At 51.2% G+C, this 27482-nt stretch overlaps 2 protein-coding genes across 8 annotated transcripts; one reads left to right on the plus strand and one right to left on the minus strand.

Moving 5' to 3' along the window:
* Positions 1–592: 592 nt before the first annotated feature.
* On the minus strand, positions 593–27044 carry LOC100543691 (dual specificity testis-specific protein kinase 1-like). Of its 7 annotated transcripts, XR_014887273.1 has the most exons (11): positions 26940–27036; positions 25573–25638; positions 21658–21915; positions 19412–19533; positions 19222–19270; positions 18656–18805; positions 17428–17601; positions 17188–17271; positions 15483–15569; positions 14641–14839; positions 593–7217 (listed from the first exon to the last, which is right to left on the minus strand). XR_014887273.1 is itself a non-coding variant. In XM_085239250.1 (10 exons), exons 2-10 carry the CDS (start codon positions 25588–25590, stop codon positions 14738–14740), a joined length of 1044 nt encoding a protein of 347 aa, XP_085095376.1. In that variant the 5' UTR covers positions 25591–25638; positions 26940–27036; the 3' UTR covers positions 10283–14737. The 7 variants fall into 7 exon arrangements, 6 of the variants coding, with proteins under 6 accessions (XP_085095376.1, XP_085095377.1, XP_085095381.1 ...); XM_085239250.1 differs by lacking the exon at positions 593–7217 and having other exon boundaries at positions 10283–14839; XM_085239251.1 differs by lacking the exons at positions 593–7217; positions 26940–27036 and adding an exon at positions 26332–26486 and having other exon boundaries at positions 10283–14839.
* On the plus strand, positions 3213–10302 carry LOC100543537 (ficolin-1-like). Its single transcript, XM_085239257.1, is given in 9 exon segments — positions 3213–3291; positions 4090–4203; positions 4732–4785; positions 5676–5711; positions 7633–7684; positions 8158–8278; positions 8725–8854; positions 9204–9333; positions 10050–10302. Coding segments are annotated over 9 exon segments (969 nt in total).
* Positions 27045–27482: the final 438 nt, after the last annotated feature.

Here is a 27482-nt window from a genome sequence, read left to right on the forward strand (position 1 = left end):
ATCTTATTCTTTTGAGTTATTCTGAGTTATAGTGACTTGTGTGACACATTTTAAATTTGTAATCCATTCACTGCATTCAGAAACCAGAGAGCTGTTCACACACTTCTTTGTCTCCCAAAGAGGGATGGTATTTTAGGTGATTTTAGTGATGTTAGGCATTGTGAGTCTAAGCGGAGACTTAAGGGCAAGAGGGGGAAAAATTGGAAGTGGAGTAATTTTTCCTCTTGTTGAAGAGCAAGCAGAGGAAGAACACCTTTTGTCTCCTCTTTAATTAAACAGATCCTTTTGTGGCAGTATTAGAAGGTGAACACGAGCAGCATGGAAGTCAAGCACTGCAGATCACCGGATTGCAGGCTTTTTGCCTGGAGAGGTCACAGTGACTCAGAACGTATGTCATCTGTGTCTTAAGCAATGCTTCTGTTAGGATGCCATGGGCTATCTTATTTGAGAAGCCAGCTCATACATTTTTCTGTGAAAACAGTCAATCTGAAATGAATTTACAGTAAAACAAACAGGAGGTTTTCCTTAGCCTCCAATGAGCGCTAAACCTGTGAAACAAGCTTTAAACAAAAAACTTAAGCTCTTTATCAGCTTTTGTATTTCCTCTGTTTTTAATGAAAAATATACACTTTTAGTTTCCAGAATATCAGCAAAGAAAAAGGGCTTGGGAGTTACCTTTCCACTGTTCGGGGTTCATCATAGCAGGAAGGGTTAAAAGCTGCCTCTGCCTATCCTAAGCAGAAAATACCCGGCTGAAGCAGAGTTTCACAGAGAGGTTGGTAGAAAAGAAACCACTCGAAAGCCTTTCTTGTAGGCAACCTCCATTTATCACCACAGGGAGAATTAAGCAACGGCTCCATGACAGCAGCTCTCAGAGGAAACGAAGCAAAGCAAATGCTCAGCAAGGCCACGCAGCTGGCATGCAATAACTGATAGATATGTGTCCTAACTGACTCTTGAAATGAGGAAACCACTGTGTCCTGAATAAACAATTTATGGAAATATGAGGAAAGGAAGATGCAGGTTCAAGAGGATGTTTATGTTCTTACATCACTGCATTGTCTGGCTGCTCAGTATAAAGACATGCTACAGCAGACGTTATCGGAGGGTGGTTATGTGGGCACCAGTCAAGACCAGTGAAACCACCAGCCCACTCTTCTGATAGCACAGAACTTCCATTGAAGCTTTCCTGGGAAAGTAGAGTGACACTTTGTTCAGCAGCACAGCAAGGGTATGGGCAGGAGGAAATTCTCTCTTTGTTTCCCTACATTTTCTCCCCCCGGGTAAGGAAAACTGTCTTGAGAAACTCTGCCACTTACCTGTGCCTTTTTGGAGCCTCAGGATCTCCTGGAAGCTACGTTGCACATCATATGCAAACCAAAGGCACAGCACAGCTCTTAGAAGTGAGGCACTCAAGCACTTGAAAACACAGTGCAGTTACAAAACTCAGAAGCAGAAAGGGAAAATCAAGCAACATCCTTTGGAAACATTGCTTAGTTTGGGCAAATGTCCCCAGCACAGATGGTAAGATCAGTAGTGAACTAAAGAAATTATCCATTGGAAATGTAAGTGTTCACGAAAAGACACCTGAAAACTTTCTTACTGGCACATAGTGAAGAGGTGTAAATAGCATAGCCCAGGCAAGGGGAACCCAGATCTCCCCTTTTTGGTTTGGATGATACACTACCCTCGAAGATCAGAGCACACCATCCTAGCAATGCAAGTCTTCGAAGCTCCCCAAAGGCACCTGCCATGCGGCTGGCTCTCAGGTGAGTTGCTATCCCACACTGCCTGAAGTGTGCTGACTTAGAGCTGACAGAGTTGCTCTTTCAAGCTCCCCAGTACCAACTGTCAGCCATTCTGGCAGCTCTAGGAGTCGCATAGCAATATCCTTAGCTATGGTACAGAGTAGGACCCAAGCAGGAGCCAGGATTTCACCTATGACTTCACATTAACCAGTGCTAAATTCTCTGCTGCGTAGTTTTCATGTTCCCACACACACTTTTGGAGATCTGTTGTCAATCTGTGCCTTCTCATTTGCTAAGCTTGTTTTCTTGAGGCTTTGCAAATCAGGTCAGTTCTGGAGACTTCACTCCGGATGTTCACATCTCTGGAGTTGAAGAGATGACTGGCAGTGTTCAGAGGCAGTCCCTATTCATGCAACGTGCTTTAAATTCCTTTCTGCATCTCCAAGGAGATACGGGGCTTTCAAGGTTGACAGGACTTTTCCCAGGGCTCAAAGGAGAACAGGAAAAAAAAGAGTTCTGATGGCGTAAACAGTGGCACTGTGTGATCTTCACTGGGCCACAGGGTGAAGAGAAGCAATTTAGGACATATTGATCACTAGGCCAATTTCAGAGACTACCCCCAGGGACCTGACCTACTTTGAACTTACATTGGCCAATGATACATTGGCAGTTTCTCCCTTGCTTCCAAAAGTGACTGTGTCTCCTGCAGCATATGAGCCATTTGGGGATACCGAATTGAAGAAAGAACCAAATACTTCTCTCGTCTCTCCCCTGCCTTCTCCCATTTGCTTAGTATTAAAGTAGGCTTTCATCTACATTTTGAGTTTGGGGTGTTAAAGGGGCTTCATTGCAAAAGGGAATGCTTGAGGAGAGTTTGAGGTTTTACCTCTGATATCCTGATAGCTGTGAAAAACTCCAAGAAGTCACTCTCTCTGCTGATGGGATGGAAGAATAAGGAGAAAAAGCTTAAATTAAACCCTCTGCTAATATTCATAAACTTTAAGGGCTTTGTATCCAAAGCTAATAAGAGGCTCAGACAGAGGCAGTCTGTGCCTCGTGTAGTGCTACCACAAATGTGCATAACGTAGAAACAGCAAAGCAAAACTGAACACCTCACCTTTAACCTTGATTGGGAGCTGGGGAAAATAAAAGCTGGGAAAAAGACATCAGCCATCCTCTTCCCACCCTCACCTGTCCCAGATATGCCGAGTTTTAATGCCAAATTAGTCCTGAATCATGTCTAAACTGAAACATCTGCCTGAGAGCTTTCCGTGGGTCCATGGGAAGCTACTGATCGAGGAAGAAGCTCTGCAGACACAGACTGGGGACCCAGGCAATGGGCAAGCACAGAGGTGGAGTTTACACGGGATTTTTTGGTCATGTAAAAGCCTGAGACAGCTCAGTACCAACCAGAGCTCCTGGGGCACAGAGAAGGGGAGCAGAGAGCAGAGCGCTGTGCTGGTGATGGGGAGGGCAGCCCCCATCCTCCTCACCCTGCTCAGTGCATCAGCCACCACCTGTAGCACCCAGGATACCTGTCCAGGTGAGTGCCACACCAGTCCTGCTGCCGGTGCCTGGGGCAGGCTGTTCAGTCTGCCCACCTGGCACAAGGGCCGTTACAAGGCCCTGGAGGAGAGGGGGGGATTTTTCCTTCTGTGCACCTTTTTAATTCAGCTGTAAATGGAAGGCTGGGAGTGGGTGATAAAGCCTCAGCTGCGGCCTTACAAAGCTGCTGGCTCTGGTCAGAGGTCCCTTCAGCAGTGGGTCTCCAGGAACAGGTTTCCCGATTCTGGGTTTTCCATCCCAGTGCAAGATGTCCATCTGTGGATCTGCCCAAGTTCTGCCGGATGCGGAGCTGTGTGAAGGGACAATCCAGTGTGTGCTGTGTGCCTGCAACCTGGCAGCTCAGGGACACCACACAATGCAGTTTTCTGTCTGTGTTGCCCAGGAAGGCAAAAGGTGTGATTTGAAACTGAGCTGGTGTCATAAAATGGGACAGGACATTTACAGTCCAGACCCGTCAATGCCATTAACTCTTTGCCATCAATACACCACAGGACACCTCACATCTTTTGTTTTATCAAGCTATAGTACCTTTGTCATGCATGTAATGTCCCATATAACAGCCTTCTCTCCCAGTAAACTCCCCTGAAGTTAGAGAGGTTCCATGCCTTTCTCTTCTAACTCATACAATCATGCTGAGCTCCCATCCTCAGGTAGGACATGACTTCTGCCTGTCTTTGCCTTTCGCACTGTTTCTGAAGCCCAAAGGGCTCAACTTCTTATACCAAATATTTCAGAATCATAATAATCTCCATGATGAATGTGTGCATTTACGCAGAGGTAAAAATAGTGGGACTTGGTGAGGCAGACCGACTTGCTGTTCTTCAAGGGTGCCCAGGGATCCCAGGTGCAGCTGGCCCAAAGGGAAAACCAGGCCTTTCAGGAACAAAAGGTAAGATTCCAAAGATATCAGACCGCTTTTTCGTTCGTAGAAAGATATGTGTAGGGGACACCCCCTACCCACAGGGGTCCCTGGAGTTTTTCATAGCCAACTCACAGGGAAAGTGAATCACATCAGTAGAGGGAGCAGCTCCGCTGCAGCAGAAGCCACAGACTGGCTCCAGGGTATGCAAAGTTCATAGGAATTCACATGTGAGCTGTAAACCAGGACTTTGGCAGTATCATAGAATCATAGAGTCATAGAAAGGCTCGAGTTGGAAGGTAACATAAAGATCATCGTTATTCCAACCCCCTGCTGTGGGCAGGCTTGCCAACCACCAGATCAGGCTGCCCAGTACCAGTATAATATAGCTTTAGCAGAAGAAATGGAGTGAGATATGTTGTCAAGTATGATCTGATGGGAAAAAAAAACAGCTTCCTTCCTTTTGTAGAAGTTGAGGCCCAGCTGTCTCCACTTCTGTATTACCTTCCCTCTGGTCACACTGCAGTGCACACATATGAACTTTGTTTTTTCTTGTAGGAGAAATGGGAATCAAGGCATCCCCTGGGAAAGCAGGACCACCTGGTACAAAAGGTAACCCATTTTAATCCATAAAATATTCAGGGTGTACATAGGATAACTGGATCTACAGAAATGAAACTCTTAAGAAACAGCTCTGAAGTAGTATAGGTCGGACAGATTTGAGATGTGGATCTGGCACAGGGTACTGGGAACTGCGTCCTTGGGTGGGACCACATCTCAGAGGAAGATATTACTCTTCTTTACAAAGTTTCTCTTATCAATCCCCTAAAATCAGATCCCTCCCCATTCTCCTATTTCTGGAGTGGAGATGGCTGGTACAGGGTGAAGCAAGGAAGGAATTGGCTGACCATCCCCAAAATGAGGAGCTGGCTTATTTCACCTCTGGCTCTGCACAAGCTGGGGGCACAACTTCATGAAAGCATGTTGGACTGTGCTTCATGAAGGGTTCAAAGCCATGCCCAGTCTCTGGAAACAAACTGCTACTTCCAGCTCCCAGAACAAGGTGCCACCTAGAACTGTGTGGCACAGTGAACAGCTGGGGAAGCAGTCCCTTTGCATGTTGAATATGTGCATATTTCCTAGTCAAATGAACCGAAAACTTCAGCAGAAACTCCCAGCAGGAGGTGGGTGACCTCCTGCAAAACAAACAGCACCTATTGCTTGAAATCTCACAGATCCCAGATTGGAAACAGAAAGCCTACACAAGAGGGAGGACAGGCACTTACCTCTTGCCTGCAACCTGCTGCTGATATAGGGAGCACTGCTGGCCCTGTCTTCAGCCAAGGCAGTTAGCAGAGCAGTGTGGCTTTGCACCATTTCCAGCAGTCTCCCCTGTACATTTTGGGATATACCTGGAGGGGCAGGAACAGCTGTTTGGGGAGCTGAAGTAATTCACTCTCTTTGAGCCACCTGTGATGAACATTTCCTCTTGTCTCGTGCAGGATCAGCTGCAGACCCTGGATTGCCAGGACCAAAAGGTAAACAATGCAGAGCTGAATTTATGATGTGTCAGCTTCCACTCTGAGTCACTCTGGAAAAACACACCAGGTGGGAGCAGCTATAGAAAAATAAAGGCACCCTGAATGGCAGTGGGCAGAGCTGTCTGACAACAGCCACCCCGCACTGCAGGGCCTGGGCTGCAGGGGCTCACAGCTTGCTGCTGCCCCAGGCAATGTGAGCAGCCCCTCTCCAAATCTGTCACCAACAAGAGCTGCCCACAGCATGGGAGCATGGTCACTAGTTTGCTCCAGCTGTCACAGCTGCTCCCAGAACACCTCCTAAAGCCCTTCCCAGCAGTAACTGTTCCCCTGTTGGAGCTTTTGACCCTGCTTCCCTCCTTGGGTGTGTTCCAACTCCTTCCCACTCCCACCTATTCCTGTTCCGTGTGTCCCATCACAATGGGAGTCTATGGCACAAAGTATTGCACCCCACTCAGTGGGTAGGCAAAGCATACAGGTCCAATAGAGATGTGGGTTATGTCAGCCTTGCCTTATGGATATCCTGGCCCCTAACCAGCTGGCGGAGGAAAAAATCTCATTAGGGGTCCAAAAGCCCCAGGACAATGAGGCTCCATGTCCCCAGGTCCAACTGGTAGCGAGGCTGAAGGTTCACTCCCAGTAGGCATACATACACTTTAAATAAATATAGATAATTTACAAGGGCTGATCTGAAAGTACTGCCTCCTGTTTTATGATGTTGGCCCGCAACACCAGAAACAGACGTTGGTGAGATGGCAGCAGAGGCCAAACCTTCCCACCAATATCCCGTTGTGTTGCTGCTGTGTGACAGATGGCAGCAGAGGGGCAGTGTGACAGAATGGTGCGTGACATGGGAGTGTGTATGGAGCAGAGGGAGTCATTAAATTATTCTATGCGGAAAAAATATCAATGGGTGCCATTCACTGATGCTGGTGAACATTGATGGAGACCAAAGAGTGGATGTGAGCACAGTGAGGGGTGGGTGGTGTGTTTCAGCAGTGGCAATGGCTACAGTGGGTCACTTCTGCCGGCGCAGGTTTATATAAACACAGTATACAGGTTTTTGTTTGAAAAAGCAGAGCTAATGGTGGTGACTATGTTGAAAATCTGTCTTTTGTAATCTGATCTGTATCTGATAATTTGTTCTATCAAACAGTGTTACTGTGCTCACTGTATCTGTTGTAGATTCCAAGGAAATAGGAGGCATTACTTTCAGAGGAACTTATATACATGTAGTACATATATATACAAATATATACACAAACACACATATATACATGTCCATCTTCACAGACACTCAGAGCACTCAGATTAGCACAGGAAGCAGCAACAGCTGAGCAGGACAGCAGCCCACTATAGAGAATGTTTCTATTCACATTTATTGACTCTCACTCACACTGCCAGTAGCTGCCCTGGCTCTGTCCCACTGGCTGCTGGCACCTGGGCAGCCCTCCTCCAAAGTGCTGTGTTCTTCCCATACAGACACACAGAACAGACAGCTCTCACCTGGGACAATGTTAGAAAGACGATAGAAGTGGTTATCAGGACAGGGCATAGCCACACAAGTACAGATCAGCTATCTATCTTCTCCACCCGCCATTTGTATCCCCCTACTCCTCTCCTTCCTTCACAAATCACTTAAATCCATCCTTTTTTTGCACCTTTGGATCCCACCCTCAACATCCCACAGTAAGTTCTGCACAGTCTCAAAATCCCCTTCCTCTGCATCCAACACCATGCTGCATCCCTGCACAGCTGTGCTATGGGGTGAGCGGGGGCTGGTGCTGGCGGTGCTGGGTGTCACGGCTGGGCGTGGGGCTGGGGCTCAGGATTTGGCTTGAAAAGCAAACAGCATTGTTGTGGGAGAAGGAAGGACCAGATGTGGAAGGCAGAGAAATCCATGGTGTTGTTTGCCCAACAGAAGCAAAAGGAGAGCCAGGATTTCCAGAACCTTTGGATGAGTTCCGTCCTGGGCCTTTTGTGCCACCATCAGCACTGTGGAACAACACAGTGACGACAGCAAGGCAGAAGCCCTGCACCAGAGGTCAGGCCAAGGCAGCAGCAGTAACCAATCTGTAGTGAGACCAAAAGGCAGAGTAAGGAAATAGCAGTTAACCTGTTTGCTTCTCACAGCCACGTGCAGCTTCTGTGTGCCTCCTTGTAATTCCTCCTGGCTGGGGTAGGTAAGGACACCTACATCTGGTAAGCGCATCACTCAGACCCTCCAAAGCCTCCTTGCAGATGAGAGGGATCTGAGCACATCTATCTTTTAGAAACTGCCCAGCACTCTGTGATGTAGTGGCTCAAGGAGCAGCGGGATTTGTCTCACGTAGGTGTACACCCGTGAGGCTGACAGCTCTGGGCATGGGGCTGCAGTGCTCTCTGTTGCAGTGAGCACACTGTAACTCCTTTCACTTCCACTCTCCCTAGTCTGCTCAAAAGCCAGGAACTGCTAAGAGCTGCTGGATAAAGGGAAGATCCTGAGTGGATGGTACACCATCCACCCCCAAGGCTGCAATGCTACCACTGTCTTCTGCGATATGGACATGGATGGTGGAGGATGGATTGTGAGTAGGATGGGGAAAAGGAAGCTTTTATTTCCCTACTGTTATTTTTATTGATACTTCAAATGATAGCACTAGAATAGCAATAAAAAGGGAGAAAGGCATGAGAGAGAGAGGGCAAGCACACCGTGAAGCCAGGTGGAGAGGGCAACTGAAGTTCCTGTGACCAAGCCTGGGTGAAAGCAGGGGATTCTTTGGGGAGATGTCTCTGGGAGCAGGCTGAGCACCCCAAACCCACCCATTCCTGTTCAGCCAGCAAACTCCTCATTTCCAAGCACATGATGAAGGGAATTTGCGAGAGAGATCTCCAGTCTGGTTCAGCACTCCCAGCTGCCCTCTGGAGTGGTGTATGCAGTGGGGCTTTGCTGAGGCCATGCACCAGCAGGCAGGCAGTGGGGCTTCTTCTGGGGCAGAACGACTGGCAGGGATGGAATTCTCATTTCCCATAGGTTTTCCAGAGATGCTTGGATGGGTCAGTGAATTTTTTGCGAGATTGGAATTCATACAAACGAGGATTTGGCAACCAGCTGACAGAGTTCTGGCTGGGGAATGACAACCTCCACTTCCTCACCTCTCTGGGTAAGGGCTGCCTGCTCCCTGGACTGGGGCAGAATGCAATCACTGCACAGCACTGCCAATAACAGATTTGAGCATCCCACATTCCTTCTGGACCCCAAAGGTAATCCTAACCAGCATGCAGGCTCCTGCAGTCCCTATTGTGACTGCGAGGACAGTCATGATGCCCACAGACAGCCTTGGATTCACAATGATGTGCAGGACAGGCTGTTGTGCAGGAATTTGAAGTCTATTACAATCTCTACAGCAGTGGCAGCTCCTCTCAAGTCAGCTGAGGGCTCCTTTACCCCTTGCTTCTGAATCCTAGTTGAATGTTCACCACCCCCACAGAACCACTGTCCTCCTCTTTTAGGAGCCTGTGAACTCCACATTGACCTGAGAGACTTTGACAACAACTACTATTTTGCCAAGTATGCTTCCTTCTGAGTTTTAGGAGAGCCTCAGAAATACAAACTGGTTCTGGGAGACTTCCTTGACGGCAATGCTGCTAAGTGAGCAACTTACTGGGAAGGACTTTACCAAAGTGTTTCAGAAACATTCAGCATTTACAGCCTAGAGCAGTGTCACATAGAGTCCTTGCACAACCTACATTTTGGGTCAGTATTTAAAAACTGCCTATGGTGACCCAGGTGCAGTGACCTCTGGGTGCAGGGAAGGAAAGGGATATCCACCCCCTGCAGATATATGACCCAGAGCGCTACCTACAAGCCCTGCCACATACTTTAGCAACAAATGCAGAATCAGGTTACCAGGAATTCCTGGTATATTGGGGTTATGTTGTTGTTTCTTCTTAAAAAACATACAAATCCTCTGCAAAATTCAATATCCTTCATGTGGGAATGAGTGAAACCAACAAGTGAGATAGCAGTGCTCTGGGTTTATGAGGCTTTTACACTGTCTGCTGGTCCAGACCTCAGTAAGTGCAGAGAATGCAAGTGGTGCAAGAGAATGGACACCTGTGTGACTGCAGCCAGAATCTGGCCCATGTGCTGCACAGCCATGCTGCGTGTGTTAGCAGTCCTAGCAGAACTCAGGATACCGCTCCTTTTCTGGGTGACCAAGGAGACTGTGCAGGCAACCAAGAGAATGGGATTCATACAAACTACCTTACATCCAGCCAGGCCCCTGCTGCCCTGCAGTTGGTGCTCAGGAACATGAGGTTCCCTTTTGCATTACTGCAGTAACTGTGTGTTCTCCCTGCAGGAGACTCCTTATCATACCACAAGGACATGTCATTTTCAACAGCAGATATGGACAATGACATGAGCTCCTTCAGCTGTGCCACAGCCTACAAGGGAGCGTGGTGGTACAATGACTGCCACTACTCTAATCTCAACCACATGTACTGGCTGGGTGCACATGGGAGCTATGCTGATGGCATCAACTGGAAGACGGGCAAAGAATACCATTACTCCCATAAACAAACAGAAATGAAATTTAGGCCAATTTAATAGCACAGGAGGATGTCTGACTGGCACTGGCAGGTGCCATTCAACAGCCAATAGAATACAGAAAACATCACATTGTTTGAGGGCAAGATCAGACCAAGAAGAACATTGTAAGCTGTGTCGTTGGCCCAGAGCAGCTGTAGCCTTTGGAGATCAGAACAGTACTGCTTTGAGCTTCTGTAAGCCCTGACTTTAATCCTGCTCTATTCCAGCAACCCTACCAATGCTAAGTAAGCTTTTCTGAAAAGTGCATTACTCTGATGTAAAGATTTGATGTAAAGACTACCTTGGTGGTAAGGCTACTGTTTTTCAGTAAAACTCTCAGATGGTATTACTCTACATGGCACATACTGGTATTTTTGTCTCTAATCTACGTACACGAAACCTTCAGTATTTTTGTAGCCTTTTTTCCCGTTGGATCCAAGAGCTGTCGGAAAGGCATTAAATTCTCTTCCCCACTGCCCAACAAATCCCACAACAGACTGGAAAGGCCCAGAGCCAGCTCCAGCCATTCCCGTGTTTTCAGGATCTCTCTTTTGCTACTGTGGACCAAGAGCTGGAAAAAACAGTCTCTCCAGCAGCGTGTGATACTAGGACACTACAGCAGTCCCAAATTAAGCCTTGCAGGAGACACCATGTAAACCAAGTGCTAACTGCATTACAGTGACACTGATTGATATCAGTGGAAACAGTGTATTTCTTTGTGTGAGTTCTGCAGGATCCCATATTTATCACACTTAGTGCACAAGTGTGTAGCAAGCTGACCCCCAAGGTCAACTGAGCTGGAGCTGTCCCTTCCCAGCTCCTTGTGCCCACACCACCACCAGTGCTGGGGGAGATGGGTGGCACCTGGCTGGAGAATGATGCTCTCTTGCATCGCTCAGCCAGCACAGTGAGTTGGCACTGCAGCCTCTTCTGCAAGGCAAGAAAGCGCTCCCTGCGGTGATACAGCTGTGTGAAGGAGCAGGTCCTCAGGGCTTGATAGCCCTCCCCAAGTCCCATAGCTACAGCAGCCATGGAGAGGGCTTGCACAGACTCCAGCCAGGAAGAACTGAAGCATTAGGTCAGGATTTCCCTGGGGAGACATACGTCATGTCCAATATACACTAGTCCACATGGATTTCCTCTGTAGTTACTTGGAACTTAGTGAAGTTGATGCAGTCTGGGGTATAGTGACCCTAAAGAAGACACACAGCAAAGGTCCTGCTGCTTGGAGTTGCAGGAGAAGGAAGCAGACCCCGAGCACACAGGGCATTGCTGTAACTGGAGATTGAGGAAGAGCACCTTCCTCCATGCAGCCTCCAAGGTTTGGTGACTGTCACAGTGCCCAACCCAGAGATCTCACTTTTCCAAGAGTGGTTCTCACACCTCCATCAGCTCCTACACCTGATAGTGTGGGAAGATGCAGGGAGGAGTCTTGAGACATTGTAAAGGACATGCCCTAAAGGAACATACCTCCAAACTGTCAGCATGCCATCTATTCTCTCTTGCTAGCTGTCCTTCCCATGAGTCTCTCCAGAAGAAAAGCAGAACAACCCGTCAGTCTCTGACTGATCCCGGTGGTCACTGCTCACTTCAGCTTTTCTGTGTCCCAGAAAGCTCAAGAATTAGGTTTGCATTTTCTGTTTGCTCTTCAGCAGCTCTGGAAAGAAGCAGCCCTGAAGACCAGGAATAACAGGATCCCTGGGTTCCTCCTGCTGTAAATCACGATGGGCAAGCACAGGGGCTGAAGTGAGAACCTGCTTTCTGCTTCACTGCAGGGCAGGAAGCCAGGAGGTGAGCAGCTGGAAGAAGCTCTGATGGCTGGCTGGTGCACAACCTGCCAAAAGGGGAAGCAGCCCTGTGGCCAACAAGAGCCACTTTCAGAGATACTCCTGTGCAGTGTCTGGGACAGCCCAACACCCGCGGGATTGCTGCCAGCACCCAGGGGCCCTGCAGCAGTTCTTTGCAGGGAGGAACACGGCAGTTCTTCCACACACCCAAAATTTCACAGCCAGAACTGAAAGGTGACAGACTTTATGGAATGGAGCTTTGGAAGGAGATCTCCTTCCTACCTAACACCAACAATTGCTTATACGAGAATGTAATAATACAGCTTCAGCACCTCCATATAATTTGCATTTGGATGCACTGGATGTGGTGGTCAAAATGAAAACATCTCCCTCTGATTTTTTGAGCTGTTTTTGTAAGGCAGCTGCATTGAAAAATAACCAGTGCCATTTATGAGTCAGCACAAAACAAGCTGCATCAGGGGAAGAGAAGTTATTTCATTGCACTTTGGTCCCTTCAGCTCATCATGGGTTGCAGGGATGGAAAAGGTGAACCCATTGCCCTTTGCATGGTGCTTGTGCTGCTGCTGTGCCCCTAGTTGAAGCAACAGATGCTGTAAGGAGCCCCACGCCATGGGCACCAAGTGGCACCACAGGCAAAGCACCACTTTCTCACAGCTAACAGTGCTCTATCTTCACCAAGGTTTTATCCTGCCAGCTCTGCTAACAGAGCATGAAGATGTTCATTGTGTTTGGTACTGTGTTTCAGCAGCAGCGCTCTGCACAGGATGAAATGGCCATGGAGCCAGGCAGCAGCAGAACCACAAGTCCTTCTAACAAAGATCTCCTCTGTCACCTGTGACTCAGCATCACTAGGCTAGATGTCTATTCCATGGGAGCGGATGGGGCAGACAGAAAGCCCAACAGAAACACAGCTCTGCATCCACCCATGGCTGCCCTCAGGATGCCAAGCAGATGCAGTCTCACAGCCAGACAGATGCCAGCAGATAGAAAGTGTCATTCCCTGCTCTGAACTGCATAACCCAGCCCACCTATGTCCAACCGCTGCCCTTTGCCTCCAGGAAAGCCTGCAGACCCTAATGGTCCATGAGGGATGGTTCCCAGCTTGCAATGACCCTCACACCATGTCCAAGAACTGGGGACAGTGCTGGTGGTCTGGGGCAAGCCAACAGCAGAGGGACCAACTGCTGCAGTGCTGGTGGTGGCTGGCTGCCCTTGAAGACACAAGGGTATATCAGTGCTGTTTCCACTGCCTTTGCAGTCCATTTCACTACACTGGTCAAATAAAAAAGTGGGAACTCTGCCTTCCATCAGGTTGAAAAGCTTCCATCCTTTTGCATCTCCTTCTCCCAAGGCTTCACTCCTCCTACTGGCAGCACTCCCCAGCAGGAAGCTGTTTGCTGGTGTGTTGCTGCCGAGCAGATTTCCTGTGCACAACTGTCACAACCCAGAAAAGCACAACAGTAGCTCCAGAGATGGAGGATTCTCTGGACATGTGGCTGAGCCAATGATCCTGGTGCCATTCAGTGTGTTTCATGTTCCTTATCATGAGGAATCTCTGCTGAAAACACTGCACTCCACCACAGCGTCTGTCTCGGCACGCTACTGTCACTCCTTTGTGTGGGTGCCAGGGCACAGAGACACTGGGCCACATGTGACACCAAATTCTGCCCAAGATCTCGAGGGTCCACATGTAGGTCTGCAATGTTATTTGCACACCTCATTATACAATCTACAAATGCTTTTTGGTGCACAAAGGGCCCCTACTCCAAGAGTCTACAGTGTACAAGAAGAGAGACACAGCTCCACTGCCACACAGCCATCACACCTACTGACAACCACAGACATTTCGGTCCTAAGTAGAAAACATCCCTCCCAATGAGGCCTGGCAACCAACTGAACTGGAGACAGGTACCTGTGGAAGGATAAGAGGTGTACCTCTCCCACCTCCCGACCCTGACAAAGGGCTGTGGGGAGAAATCCAGATAGCCACAGCACTGGGACAGAGCACAGCACCAGTTTCTGAGAGGAGATACTGGTTGGCTGGCTCACACCTTGGTGAGGCACACCTTCCACACTGCTCCCCAAAACCTCACTGAATGCTGGTATGCCCCACGCACATGTCAGGGGATCCCACCAGCATCAGTACACAATGCAGCCATCCCTGTGCGGCCACCCAAAGAGGGTTGTAAGGCTTAGAAGCGTATGGCAACTCTGAGGCTCTCTGTGTGCCTCAAAGCCCCCAGCTTTGCTTCAGCCCCCACAGAGGTTCCCCAAGCACAGAGGGGACGTGGAAGGAGAAGGCCATGAGCCCAGGGAGCACAGAGAAGCAAGAGAGGGCTGCATTTCTGTAGAGGATTTGGAAAGCAACCTCCAAGGGAATCCAGGTCCCTGACTTGCCATCCAGGATCATTTACTTTTAACAAGCAAACAAAGGCTGTTTGCTGTCTGAATTACATCTGTTAAAAACCTCAGATAAGACCTTGGTTAAGTCTCCTGTCCATTTTTCAATCTCAGAAATTAGAGACTGAGACTATGATTAAATAAATACCAGTGGTTCACTTAGTTCTTCCGTTCTCCACCCTCTTTCTTCACTTCTGACCCTCCATTTACAGTCCATCCATCGGGCTTTGCAGGGGGCCCACAGCTCAGCTCAAAAGTGGATTGTCCTTCCTGGGCTCCAGGCTCTCTGCAACGTCTTCCAACTCATCCAGGATATCGGAAAAATATGGCCTCTTGAATGCTTCCACCTGGAATGAGAAGGGAGAACTGAAGAGGACATCTCGGACAGGTGGGTACAGTGCAGCAGCTCTTCTGGGTCCCCCATGGCCAAACAGCACTCACTCATTGCCAGAACTGCCCAGACTGTGCACCTGCACACAGAGCTTTCTGGCATCACATGCTGAAAGCTGACATCTCCTGACATCAGTGGGGTATGATAACTGCTCAGCCCAAAGGCAGCCTGAGCAGAGCAGAATCAGGGGAAAAGCTAGAGGGGACAGGGGGAAGTGTCTCCTCCCCAGTCCTCCCAGTGCCACTGGGGTGTTCCCAAAGCTGGAGTTCATTCCTTTTCCTTTTGAAGGACAGTGAGGTCCAGATCTGCACGCGCTCCTTACAAGAGAAAACCCAGCAACGTGATGGGGGCACCCCTTAGTCCAGGTCACCCCACTGTGCTGCCCTGAGGCTGTCCAGCGCTGGCAGAGGCGCCCCAGCCCCCGCTCCAACCTGGGCACAGAGCAGTCCCAGCAACACTTTAGCAGAGCCATCGCCAAACACCTCACTTTAGGGGACGTCTGTCAGAGGTAGAACACCCCCACACAAATCACAGCCAGTTGCTGCATCACTTGTGCTCTACTCGGGGTGAGTTACTCACAAGAAACAGGCAGGACTCACCCGACAGCAACAGGCAGCAAGGTCCAGCACCTGCCGGGGACATCCGCTGACCATCCTGCAGAAGGCAGCAACATCCAGGCCATAGTCCTGAGGGAAGGAGAGGGAGCGGGGCAGTAGCCAGCCTGGCAGGAGGGATGGGACCTCCCCAGGAAAAGGGGGAAAACAAGCTCCTCTCCTGCTCAACGTGTGTCCCACCTGACTTATGGAGATGGGCCTTGTCCGGATTTTACACTCCTCTAAGCTGGAATGCCTTTCTTTCACCTCCCAGCCACCAGGATAAAAGGTGGGGGGGAGTATCTGGATGATCTTTTAGGTCCTCTGCCACCTAAGCCTCTGCTTATGATTCTACATTCATGGATTGAAGCTTTTAGGGTCTCAATCACAGCTGTCTTCCTGATGGCACAAGGGCAAAGGCACCAGGGAACCATCAGCTCTGCCAGGAGGGCACAGGTCGTCATTAACAGAACAGGGAGATGTAGCAACACCCTTCTGCTTGCTCTGTGCTCTCCTGCAGAGCAACGTACTCTCCGGGAAGAGCTCAGCAACAAGCAGCACAAAGCAGAACCAACATGTGGAGGACCACCCAGGCTTCCAACAGCTGCTGAGAACCACCGGATTCAGCAGCTGTTTCCATAGCACTGTGGAGCCTTTGCTCTGCATGGAAAGCAGCAATCCGCTCTTTTCTCACTGGCTTTTTCACTCTTGTTGTGGAAAATGCTTCCCTATTTCACTTTGCAGTAGGGAAATGTTGTAAATATGGAAATAAAAAGGCCACATTTCTAGAGAAGCCAACTGTCTTCAAATAACCTGTGAATTAGCCTCAATGAATCTGAAAATATATTGGGCTGATCTGAAAGTATTGCCTCCTATTTTATGATGTTTGCCCGCAACACCACAAACAGATGTTGATGGGATGGCAGCAGAGGCCAAACCTTCCCACCAATATCCCATTGTGTTGCTGCTGTGTGACAGATGGCAGCAGAGGGGCAGTGTGACAGAATGGTGCATGACATGGGAGTGTGTATGGAGCAAACATGCGGAATTGAATTCCTCCATGCAGAAAAAATGCCAGTGAGTGCCACTCATTGATGCTTGTGAACATTGATGGAGACCAAAGAGTGGATGTGAGCACAGTGAGGGAGTGGTGGTGCATTTCATCAGTGGTGACAGCAACAGTGGTCACCTCTGCTGGTATGGTTTTGTACAGCACAGTATGCATCTCTTGCTCATCACTGGCAAAAATGCAGAGCTAATGGTGCTGCTACGTTGAAAAATAGTGTTTTGTAGCTGAGAATTCACTCTATCAAACAATGTTACTATGTTCACTGTATGTGTTTAAATTTCTATGGAAATAAATAGGAGGCATTACTTTCAGATCAACCTACATACTCTTCTGATGATAGTTGTGTTTCATCTGCCGCTTCAATGTAGATGTTGAAATGCCAATGCCAAATGGAGCATTTGGATTAAGACCTGTAAACAAAAGGGTCGCTTCTCATTTTGTTGGTGCAACCAAAGTTTTGATAAACAGATGATTCCATTCGTGTACTGAAAATTTTGTCATCATATTTTCTCACAATTAAAACTCTGGAGTAACACCTCAGTGCACACACATATATGCGTGCAAGTCTGCATGGCCCAGAGAGAAGCTGCAGTCCAGAATCATGGAGAAAATACTGTTAAATTTGGCTGTGGGAATTATTACCTGAGTTCTGGGAAGTACTTCGGGATCCGCTGGGATCCTGCCCAGGATTTCACAGAGCACAATGCCAAAGGAAAACACATCCACCTGCAAGAAGGGTGGGAGAGGTGGGCTCAGGCCTGCATGGAAGGCAAACTACAGGAAAGAGGAGCACCAACAGCAGCAGGTTCCTCCGTTAGGGGATGCCTGCCATCTCGTGCAGGAGCTCTGCTGATGAGCCAGGAGCTGGAAGTGGTGCCGTACCTTCCTGTCATAGGGCTCTCCCCGCAGCATCTCAGGAGCCATCCAGAAGGCAGAGCCCACCATGGACAGCTTCCTCTCCGCATACTGCACGGGCAGCTCCACCACTTCTCTGGCCAGCCCAAAGTCCGCCACCAGCGCCTCGCGGCCACGCGGTGTCACTCGGATGAGACAGTTCTGAAAGGAGACCATGGAGATGTGGCATGGGATGTGGCAAGGAAGGGGCCAGCTGCTACAGAGCCCTGCTGCACTGACAGGCTGCAACCTGCGCGTGCAGCAGAGGCTGGGGTTGGGCTGATCACATCCAAAGCCAGAAGTAGTGGGAAGGAGCTGTTCCTCAGCCCACCCCGTGCCCTCACAGTGCAGTCTGCCTGGCACCATACGGCCCTCAGCACTGTCCCATCCTGACACATCTGCACCGAGATTCCCAAAGGCACTCAATATGGATACGGTGATCCACATCCTTTCATCTGAAAGAGACCTAGAAACATGCACATCAGCTTTGCTCAGATAGCCCAAGGCAGGCAAATCACAGCCACGGCCCTACTCACTGTGCAGAGCTATACATCCCTAATAATGGCTTCTGAAGGAATTTCTACAAAATTGTCTTGAGTTTTCTCAAAAACCCCAGTGACTGTAACCTATTCAGATCCCAGGATTGTACTCCTTGGCACCTGCTCCCAGGGAGCCAGCAGAAACCGCAAACAGAAAATGGCTCCAATTGGAAGGGCTCTCACAGCCCTGAGCTCCAGTTCTGCCACGGGCTGGCTGTCCCCCAGCTCAGTTTGCCCAGGGCCCATCCACGGCCTTGGGTACCTCCACAGCTCTGGGCAGCAGTGCCGGGACCTCATTGCCCTGTAGGTAAAGGATTTCACCCACATCTAACCTAAATCTTGCCTCTTTTAACTTAAAGCCATTCTCCCTTGTCCTATCACTATCTGTCTGTGTAAAAAGCCTAGATGGCTCCGGTTCTCACTAACAGCCAGACACCAGGTAAAGGCTCCCATCTCTTCAGCCACCCTCCCAGCAGGTTTCCCAGATTTCCCCAGAGAAGCACAAACTTCTTCCAGGGCTGCACCTCTGCAGTGAGACTGAAAGGTAAGGTGCAGCCTGCTAGCACTCCTTGCTTTCCACAAGAAGGAGCAGAGCACCCACAACCTGAGGTCTCCAGGTCACTGCCCTACATGGCCTCTGCAGGGTCCCCTAACACAGCTCCCCTCCAGCTGTGTACCTTGGAGTTGAGATCTCGGTGGTAGATGTTCTTGGAGTGCAGGTAGATCATGCCCCTGGTGATGTCAGAAGCTAAGTCCACTTTCTCCTTCCATGACAAAGCGATGTCTTTGCTGGCCAGGAGCTCCTCCAGGCAGCCCCCATTCACATACTGTAAAGAGACAAAAGGCAGCACCTGTGCAGCTGGACGCAGAGTCTCCTGGAGCCTCCCACGTGTAGGAACAAAATAAGGCCTTCCAATGCCAGCCCAGGCTTTCCCATTCAGCCACAACACGGTGTCAGAGCCAACTCAAAGGTACTGCCAGGCTGCATCCCAGTATGCCTACTCTTAAAATCCTGCTCCTCTGCTCCACCATGCTGGCCTGTCCTGGTCCTTGGTGGTACTGGGCCACCACGAAACCCTTCATGGCCACTCTGCCTGAACCTCACAGCACCTGTGCCCAGCTCCAGCCAGGAGAGGCTGTGGGGCAGAGCAGACCAGAAGCCTCCCCAAAGCAGTCTGCTCATCCAGAGTCACTCACATCTCGTTGCCTGCCCAACACAGAATTAAAGGCAATAAACTTTTACCTCCAGAATGGGGTACAGCTTGTCATCCTTTACGCATATCCCAAGGTACCTAAGCAGAAGGATGCATCAAAACAAAAAAAACAAGCCATCAAGGTTCCGTTCGATCCCTCCCCACAGAACTGCCACAGAGACGCTGAGGCAGCTCCAGCCCCCACCAGTGCCCCTGCCCATGGCCAGACGTCTTGCCTACCTGACGATGTTGGGGTGGGAGAGCTTCTGCAGCAGGCTGATCTCACGCACTATCACCTCCTGATCCACATCATTCTTGTAGATCTTTACCACCATCACTTTACAAGCAGCAGCGTGGGTCACCTGGAGCCAAGGGTGGAGCAGGACACGTGTCAGCCTCCAGGTGTCTGCCAACCCCTCCAAACAGCTGCACCCCTTCCCAGCCAGAGCCCTGGCTCCTGTTTCCCTGCTGCCCAGAGCTTTGGACAGCCACCAGCAAGAGCAAGGTGCTGTCCTTCCCACACCAGTTCCACTTTGTGACACCTGGCATGGTGAATGGGGACAGCCAGCTCCCTCCTGCCTCAGCACACCAGGACACTCAGCCAAAATTTAAGTCACTTTGGTGGAGCAGTTTCTCTGCCCACACTGAGTTACTGAAGAGCTGACCTTCTCCCCTCCCCTCACTTCAGTGCCTCATCTGTCCATCTCCCCCTCTCCCTCCTGCCTGGATCTCATCACTGCTGCTCACACCACGCATTCCCACTGCCGCCTGAGCCTACATTTCACTTTCTCTCATTTAGAGCTTTGGGGTTTTTTTGTTTATTTTGACAGTGAAATAGCTCAAACACAGTCTTAGATGGCTTCAGAGAAGCAGTCTGAGTCCCATAGCATCACCCACTGCTCTCTTTATGGCTGCTTTATGGCTAAGGTGACCAGCAGAGGTGAGGAGAACACAGAGATGCATGTTAAGACCTCATTGAGCTAAAAGGAGAGAAAGGTTTGTTACCACCAGGACCACAAAACAAATCATCTTGGAAGTAACGCAAGCTGCTTCCTCCTTCCTGATAGAACACAGCCTGGCAGCAGTCTGCAGAGGCCAAAAAGAGAGCAGGGCTCTGACAGCATCCCCTGATGGGACACTGTAACCACACCGACTTGCTGCTCAGGTGTCATCAATTATTAGTCATAACCACACAGCTGTAAGTACAAAAGATGCTCTGGATCACAGCCAAAGTTCAGCCCTCGAGGTCTCACACAGTGTGTGTCTTGAGTGGGGTGCAAAGCCATTTTTCCTTTTTCCAAACCGGAGGCCCAGCCCAAGTCACTGGGAATCAGACTTCAGGTGATACCAGCCTCTTGCAGATGCCTCTTCCAGGCACACAGCCAGCGTTTGGTTCCTGCCACTCAGAGTATTCCTCAGCCTGCCCCAAACAGCAGCCATGCAGCACATCGTTCCCCACGCAGAAGGCCATGCCAGACCTCTCGGCCTGAACCCCTGTGCACAAGTGAGTCTGTGCACAGCCAGCCTGCACACTAGGGACCCCAAGCGCAGGCTGAATCAGAGGACAAGGGCAGCACAAGCAGCACACAGCCCCTCTGTGCCAGCACCACAGGGCCAGGAGCTGGTGATTGTGTGGGGGATCACTCTGGAAAACAGCAGCTGTGGGCAGAGGGCTCTGTGGCCATCCATCCCTGTGGTGCTTCCCAGCAGGAGCATTATTACTGCTCAAGGCTGAGACTGCCCAACCCCAGAGGAACGCCAGTAACCAGAGCATCCAGCTCGAGTTCCCAGCAAATGTCAAGTCCCAACAAAGGTCTTGCCTTGTTCCAAGTCCTCCTCCACCGTCTTCTATGTGAGCCACAACATTTCACTCCAGCTTTATTTTTTGACATTTCCCTTTCACCTTCTATTGCAGAAAATTCATTGCATTTTCACTCAAAACCCATATCTCCAGCTGCAGCTGGCCAAGGTAAAGGCATCAGTGCAGCCAGACCCAGCTTGTCTCCACTGGGTCCGCACCACAGCCTAGCAAACAAGTTCAGTGCCAGCAGCCACACCGGGGAGGAGGATGGCGTGGGCAGACCTGGTGGCGCTGTACTCTCTGAGATGCTGCCTCAGTTGCCAGGTCTTCCCTTCCTTTTGTTGCTCAAAGAAATGAGGGTTGCTGAGGGTTGCTGAGGGTTGCAGGGAAGGAGCTCCAAGCCCCATCCCCACCCCAAAACCAGCAGTGGTGCGACACTACAGCACTTCTGGGCTAAAGAGCAGCACAGCAAGCGGGACGCTGGTTCTGCGCTTCTTGAGAGACGGTTAAAAACGCCCTCTGAGTAAAGGATTTCTGGCTCACATCTCACCTCAATCACCCCCTCCTAGCTAAAAGCCACCCCCCCTTGTCCTGTCGCTCTCAGACCAGTAGAGTCGCTCTTCCCCATTTCTGAGTTCTCCCAGAGCAGCAGCCTCACGGTTCGGGTCGGCCCCAGTGCTCTCACCTTGTACACCTTGGAGAAGAAGCCGCTCCCGACCAGCTCGGCGCTGAAGCTTTCCCAGAACTCCAGCCTTCGGACGGCGGTGCGCAGCCTTTGCCAGCGGTCCATATGGCAGCAGGTGTCCGACGATTCGCCGTAGCGCCGCGCCGCCTCGCAGGGCTCCGGTGCCAGCAGCCCCGCCTCGCACATCGCGGGGCGGCAGCTGAAACGCAGCGCGTTCCGGAGGGAGCCGACAGCAGCACGTGTGGTCCAACCCAGCTCCTGCACCGGGAAACAGAGCTGGACGAAGCCGCAAGAACAGCGGGAGAGCAGACACGCCGTGCCGGAGCACACGTCGCCCGCGGGCACTATCTCTGTGATGAGGCACACCTGCCTTATGTAGGCTGCATTCAGACTCCTTCAGACGAGCATGTAAAGATGTCACATTAATGTACATTCGCTTCTACCTTCTGTGGGTCTAGGACAGGTAGGGTGCATTGCCTTCACCGCCTGACAGTGCACCCCAAGGAAAACCTAGGGAAAACTGCCTGACCTGACCAGCTCACACTGGGCTACAAGCCACCATGTCAGAACTGCTCCTAACACAGCTCACCTGGCACTGCCTAACACCATACTCTTTACTGCAGGCTTCCAGACAAGCCTTCTGAGTGTGCCAATGCAAAATGTGCCACCTTAAAAGGGTCCTGGCTCAGCAGGCGCCCTCTGTTCAATAGAAGCCCTGAAGAATGACATATGGGGGAAATGCCCCAGCAACTCTCTGCCTCTCTATGTATCCCAAATCTTTGTCTAACTCCCCAGATCCCTTTATTAAACTGTCTCGCTTCTTCACTAATACTTCTCCCGACAGCTCTCTCCCCCCAGGCTCTTTCTGCCATTGTTAGGACCATGTTCAGACCCCTCCAAAGCAATGCCACCCCTACTTTCCCAGATGTAGCATCGCTTTCTCCCAGATGCAGGGAAGGCAAATCCAGGAAAAGTGGAAAATGGCTTCTGACACTGATGTCTGAGCAAGCACTACTTCTGGGTACCTCGCAAGCCACTGGTGCTTAACAGAGCTGTTTGAGCATTTTCCTCTGTCAGCACATGCTCAGACCGTTACCAAAGAAGACAGCAGTCAGCAGAAGGACGCTCCAAAGCTTCCAGCTGAAGCCAAGGAAGCTCTGCCCTCCCCAAGCTCCTGTCCCAGGTCTCGCACCACAACACTTGCACCAACCTCCCCACCCTCCCACAGCCCTGCAGCCGAGATGCATGGAGAGCTGCCAAGGGAGCACGGGGGCAGGAACTCGCCCTCCCTGCCTGCAGGGTGCCCGCACAGGCGCACACAGCTCCACTCCAGTCAAATAGGCTGTGGGGAGCTGCCCCTGCAACAGGAATGGCTTCCTTCCCACAGCTCCCTCTGTTCCCTGCTTTTCCCACGTACCATCTCCTCCTGCCATGACCCAGTTCATCAATTGTCCCTTTGTCCACAGAAGAATCCCCACAATGCCCTCGGCACGCTGGGATGCCCTAAATGTTATGCCAGCGAGTGGGAGCCAAGCCTTTATTTTCTTCCCAGAAATGTGTTTGTCCCCAGATGAGGGCTGACAAGTAGTAGGCTGGGGAAGAAAATGGCCTTCCAAAATGCGAAGATTTTTGTCATGGCTTCTTTGGAGCCAGGGGAGAGGGGATGTGGAGCACTGAGGTCTTTCTCAAGGACCCTCGGCTGCAGGCAGCAGGGCTGAGAGCATCCCCACAGGGTTTGGAGCACCCGAAGCTGTGTGCTTGGCTGAGTGGGCACTACACGGGCACAGTTGCTCGTATTTTGAAAAGCAAACCAGAGGCACAGCCCTCCTCTGGGATTTCTCCATCTACAGGTGCTGGGGCACCCAAGCATCTCAACAGACCCAGGCTGTCCTGCAAGGGTGCAAACTCCAGGCTGCAAATCCCCTGTCCAGACACGTGGGTAGGGAGGAGCTCCATGCAAAGACGTCCTGCAGAGGATGCTACAGGATGCTCCCCTCCTCCACAGAGCAATCATGAAATCACAGAACGGCTCAGGTTGGAAAGGACTTAAAAGACCATCTGGTTCCAACCCCCTGCCACGGGCTGGGTGCCCCCTACTATCAGGCTGCCTGGAGCCAAGTGTGTAGCCTTGGGCACCTCCAAGGACCACCAATCTCCAGCTCAGACACAACTACACACACTGAACCAAGTCCCGCTTTAAGTGGTTTCCACAAAACCACTCAGGTTACTGAGATTTTGGGCCAGTCTGGCTTCCAGCAAGGTTAAGGATTCAGGCACCATTTCAGTGTCATTTCATGGAGAATTTGGCAAGTTTCAGCAGAGATTCACCAAACCACCTATGGAGGTCCCTGTGTAGACGACTCCCAGCAGCACTTCCCATGCTCACAAAGTGTCAAACTGCTGCCTGTCTGATGGGAAACCTGTGGGGGGTTTGAAGGAAGAGAAATGTGACAAAAATCAAAGGAAAACACTCCCCAAGACAGTCAGCAGCAAAGGCTTTGATTGAGCTTGCTTTGCAAAATGGTGACTGATGAGGCGCACAGATCCCTTTGAAACAGAAATGGTGCAGAAGGAAGAAAAAACATAACAGCTTGGCAGTCACAAGGCCAATCCCACATGACTCGTTCTAAAAACACTGAACAGGAGCACCACCAAACACCCTGCCCCATTTGGGGAATGTTTAGGGGGTACAAAACAGAGTACAGAGTTCTGCACTCTGGGAGCCAGGTGGGGAGTGACTCAATTTTACAAGTGGAAAGCTATCAGCAAAGGGTTTGGTGACAGAAGTGCCCAAGGCACTGCTTTGGAGAGGACCTAAGCCCTGTGCTCCACCTGCATCTGTCCCTGAGAGATGGGGAAACAGGACGGGCGAAGCAGACAGCCGACATGGACCCACCTCACACCAACTGCCGCTTCTCCTCTACTGGTGGGTGATTGAAGAAGGGCCCCATGGGGCCAACACAGCTGCTGGCTGCACTGGGGACGGGCAGATGGGAAGGACTGTGGAACCCTGCTCTTCTGAGGCCGTTCCTGGGAGAATTTCGACCATGATAAGCCAAGTTAAAGCTTTCAAGGTCTTTGAAACCTGTGGGTGGGCAGATATGTTTATGACTGTGACTGTTCTCCTCCAGGAGATCATTCATTCATTACTCATTTGTTCCTCACAGCACTGCACCATCCCCAGTGCCTGACAAAGGGCTCTCTGCTGACATTAGCCCAAAGCCCTATTTGCATCAGGATGGGCAGGAAGGAAAGACAGCTTTCCATGACATGTCACTGTCCTGTTTCTATAGGAAAGCCACACAGTAGCACCCCACAGCTGAGATGGGTGTGGAAAGCAGGGTGCTGGTGCCTGCAGGGCCCCTCTAGAACCGGTATGTTTGCATCAGGGCAAGAGCATCTGCCAAACCTCATCTCTAACTCCAGATGGCCTTTCATCCCCACATCAACTTAGAAATTATGATTTTCCATTGCCTTCAGGATGCAGCAATGCAGGGTGCAACATGCTACATCCTCCAGCGACAGGACAAGAGGTGATGGCTTCAAATTGTGCCAGTGAGGTTCAGATTGGATACTAGGAAACATTTACTCTCCAGAAGAGTGGTCAGGCACTGGCACAGGCTGCCCAGGGAGCGGTGGAGTCACCACTCCGGAAGGTGTTCCAGAACTGAGGAGACGTGGCATTTAGGAACGTGTTAGTGGGCAGGATTGGTGGCACTGGGTTGGACTGGATGATCTTAGAAGTCTTTTCCAACCTTAATGATCTATGCCTTTACTTTCAAGAGCCTACATCAACAAGCAACCCATTGGATCTGGTCAAAACCAAGGGATATCAAGCAGCCTTGTCATGTGCCCCAATGACACCACTGCCCTTCCCTGCTCAGCTCTGCAAAACCTAAAGCAAAAGCAACGCACCTGTTCTGTGACAGTCATTCACTCTGTTCCCTTCCCAGACCACTCCTCCTCTCTCCACATTTGCAGCTGTTAAAGAAAAAAAAAAAGGCCAAAGGTGTACAGAGAGGAGGCAGAAAGCTGTGTCTGCCCACACAGAGCCCAGCAGCAGCAGCAGACACACAGCACAGCAGATGACTGAATGTTAAAACCCAATTCAGCGCTGCCAGGGGAAATGGACTCGCATTTCCTAACCCTGCCTCCACCACAGGATGCATGTGCCACCCTGAGACAGCAGCTCCAGTGCAAGCGATAAGCCTGATCCACCATGAGAGGAAGGGCAAAGCTCCCCCCGTGGTAAAGCATGCCGAAATGCATCTGCTCCCTGCCCCTGCACTTCATCTGCCTTTAATTAGGGTCCCTAAATGTGCCAAACTTGTTCCCCCCAGCATATTTTCCACTCTGCAGACCACAAAAGACCCCAGTAAAAATCCAGCAGATAAAGCTGAGATCCAGTTAAACATCTCAAACGTTATTTTTCCAAGCAGCAGCATTAAAGAAGGCAGGTACCCCTGTTAGGGAAACCAATCGCTCTTGACCCCGACTGAACCAATTTTTCCATCCATAAACAAGTAGTATTTGCACTAGAACACATGAACACATTTCTCGAGGCAAGAAAGCTGCTTTCCCAGGCTCTGCATGCAGCAGCAGAGGCAGCAAACACCAGGAGCGCTGACCCATCACAGAGGACCAAGGAAACTCAACAGGAGAACAGACTTGTACCTCAGATGACCATTTTTGTAGCAACACAGTGAAGTAGACCGAATCCTCAGGCAATGCCGGCTCTGCACAGATGTGTGCTCCATCCTTTCTAGCCCTGGATTGCAAAGACCTTACTACTGCTAAGAGATGGGAAAACTGAAGGCAAATCGTCCCATGCAGACTCACAGCACACAGACTCTTTCCAAACTCACCCACTCATCACAGCAGACTGACACAGGTCGGAGCTGCCAGTGCGGCTGGCATCACGGGGCAGTGCCGGCAGCGCCATCGCTCACTCGGTGCCCAGAGGTCTCCATCCGCCACCGCGGCCCTCCGAGCCACCATCGGACGGGACAGGAGCCACAGAGCTGCTGCTCCAGAAAACCCAAACCCCACGGCCTTCGTCTGTACCAGCTTTCTTCCCCCAGCCTTCCAAACCGCCCACGGCCTGTCTTTAAATTAAAACCCCCTGCTGTATCAGAGCAGTCGCTCTGCACGGAGGGGCTGCAGCCGGGGAATCGCAGCCCAGCCCAGCCCAGCTCCGCCGGGGCCACGCACAAAGCGGGCTCTCGAGCCCGGCACCAGCTCCGCCCCCTCCCGAGGCCGCCAGACGGCAAGGCATCACTTACCGGCGGCCACCCGCAGCCGTGTGACGGCCGGCACTCACCCGCTCGGCCCGCAGCTCCTCCGCAGCCGCTCCCTCGGGCCGAGCGGCCCGCGGCACCACCCCGCCCCGCCCCGCCCCGCCCCGCGCGCTGCCGGCTGCGGCTCCTCCCTCCGAGCCCCCCGGAGGTGGGGGACGTTCCCCCCGCACCGCGCTGGGGCTGCGGGTCGCCCCGGGACGAGGAGCGCAAACACTGACGGGCCGTGCTCGTAACGCGCCTGTCTCACGAGGACGCCGTCGTCGGACCCCACCGGTACACGGACACTGACCGGGACGACCCAGCACTTGCACGAAGCCAGAGCCCGGGGAGCCCCAACCTGAGGAGAGCGCTTTCTCTTCCCGTCTCTGGCAGCAGCTCACGTCCCCTCAGCCGGCTCTGCCTCCTGTCCCAGCCCCGGCCCGGCCCCGCAAGAATCCAGCTCTCCACGGACCCGCAGGGCGTCAGCAGGGCAGCCCCCCTCCTTGTGCAGTGGGCACTGCAGACCCCGCGGGCAGAGCACCCAGCAGC

Source organism: Meleagris gallopavo, chromosome 19 (assembly GCF_905368555.1).
Source record: "Meleagris gallopavo chromosome 19, MGAL_WU_HG_1.1, whole genome shotgun sequence".
In the NCBI taxonomy this organism is placed as follows: domain Eukaryota; kingdom Metazoa; phylum Chordata; class Aves; order Galliformes; family Phasianidae; genus Meleagris; species Meleagris gallopavo.

What these genes read in the sequence shown, in the direction of transcription:
- LOC100543691 (XM_085239250.1), bottom strand. An exon ending in GAGAGCCCTATGACAGGAAG is followed by an intron (nt 17,272 to 17,427) that starts GTACGGCACCAC and finishes CCCTTCTTGCAG; the next exon opens with GTGGATGTGTTTTCCTTTGG. An exon ending in TTGCTGCCTGTTGCTGTCGG is followed by an intron (nt 14,840 to 15,482) that starts GTGAGTCCTGCC and finishes TTCTCATTCCAG; the next exon opens with GTGGAAGCATTCAAGAGGCC.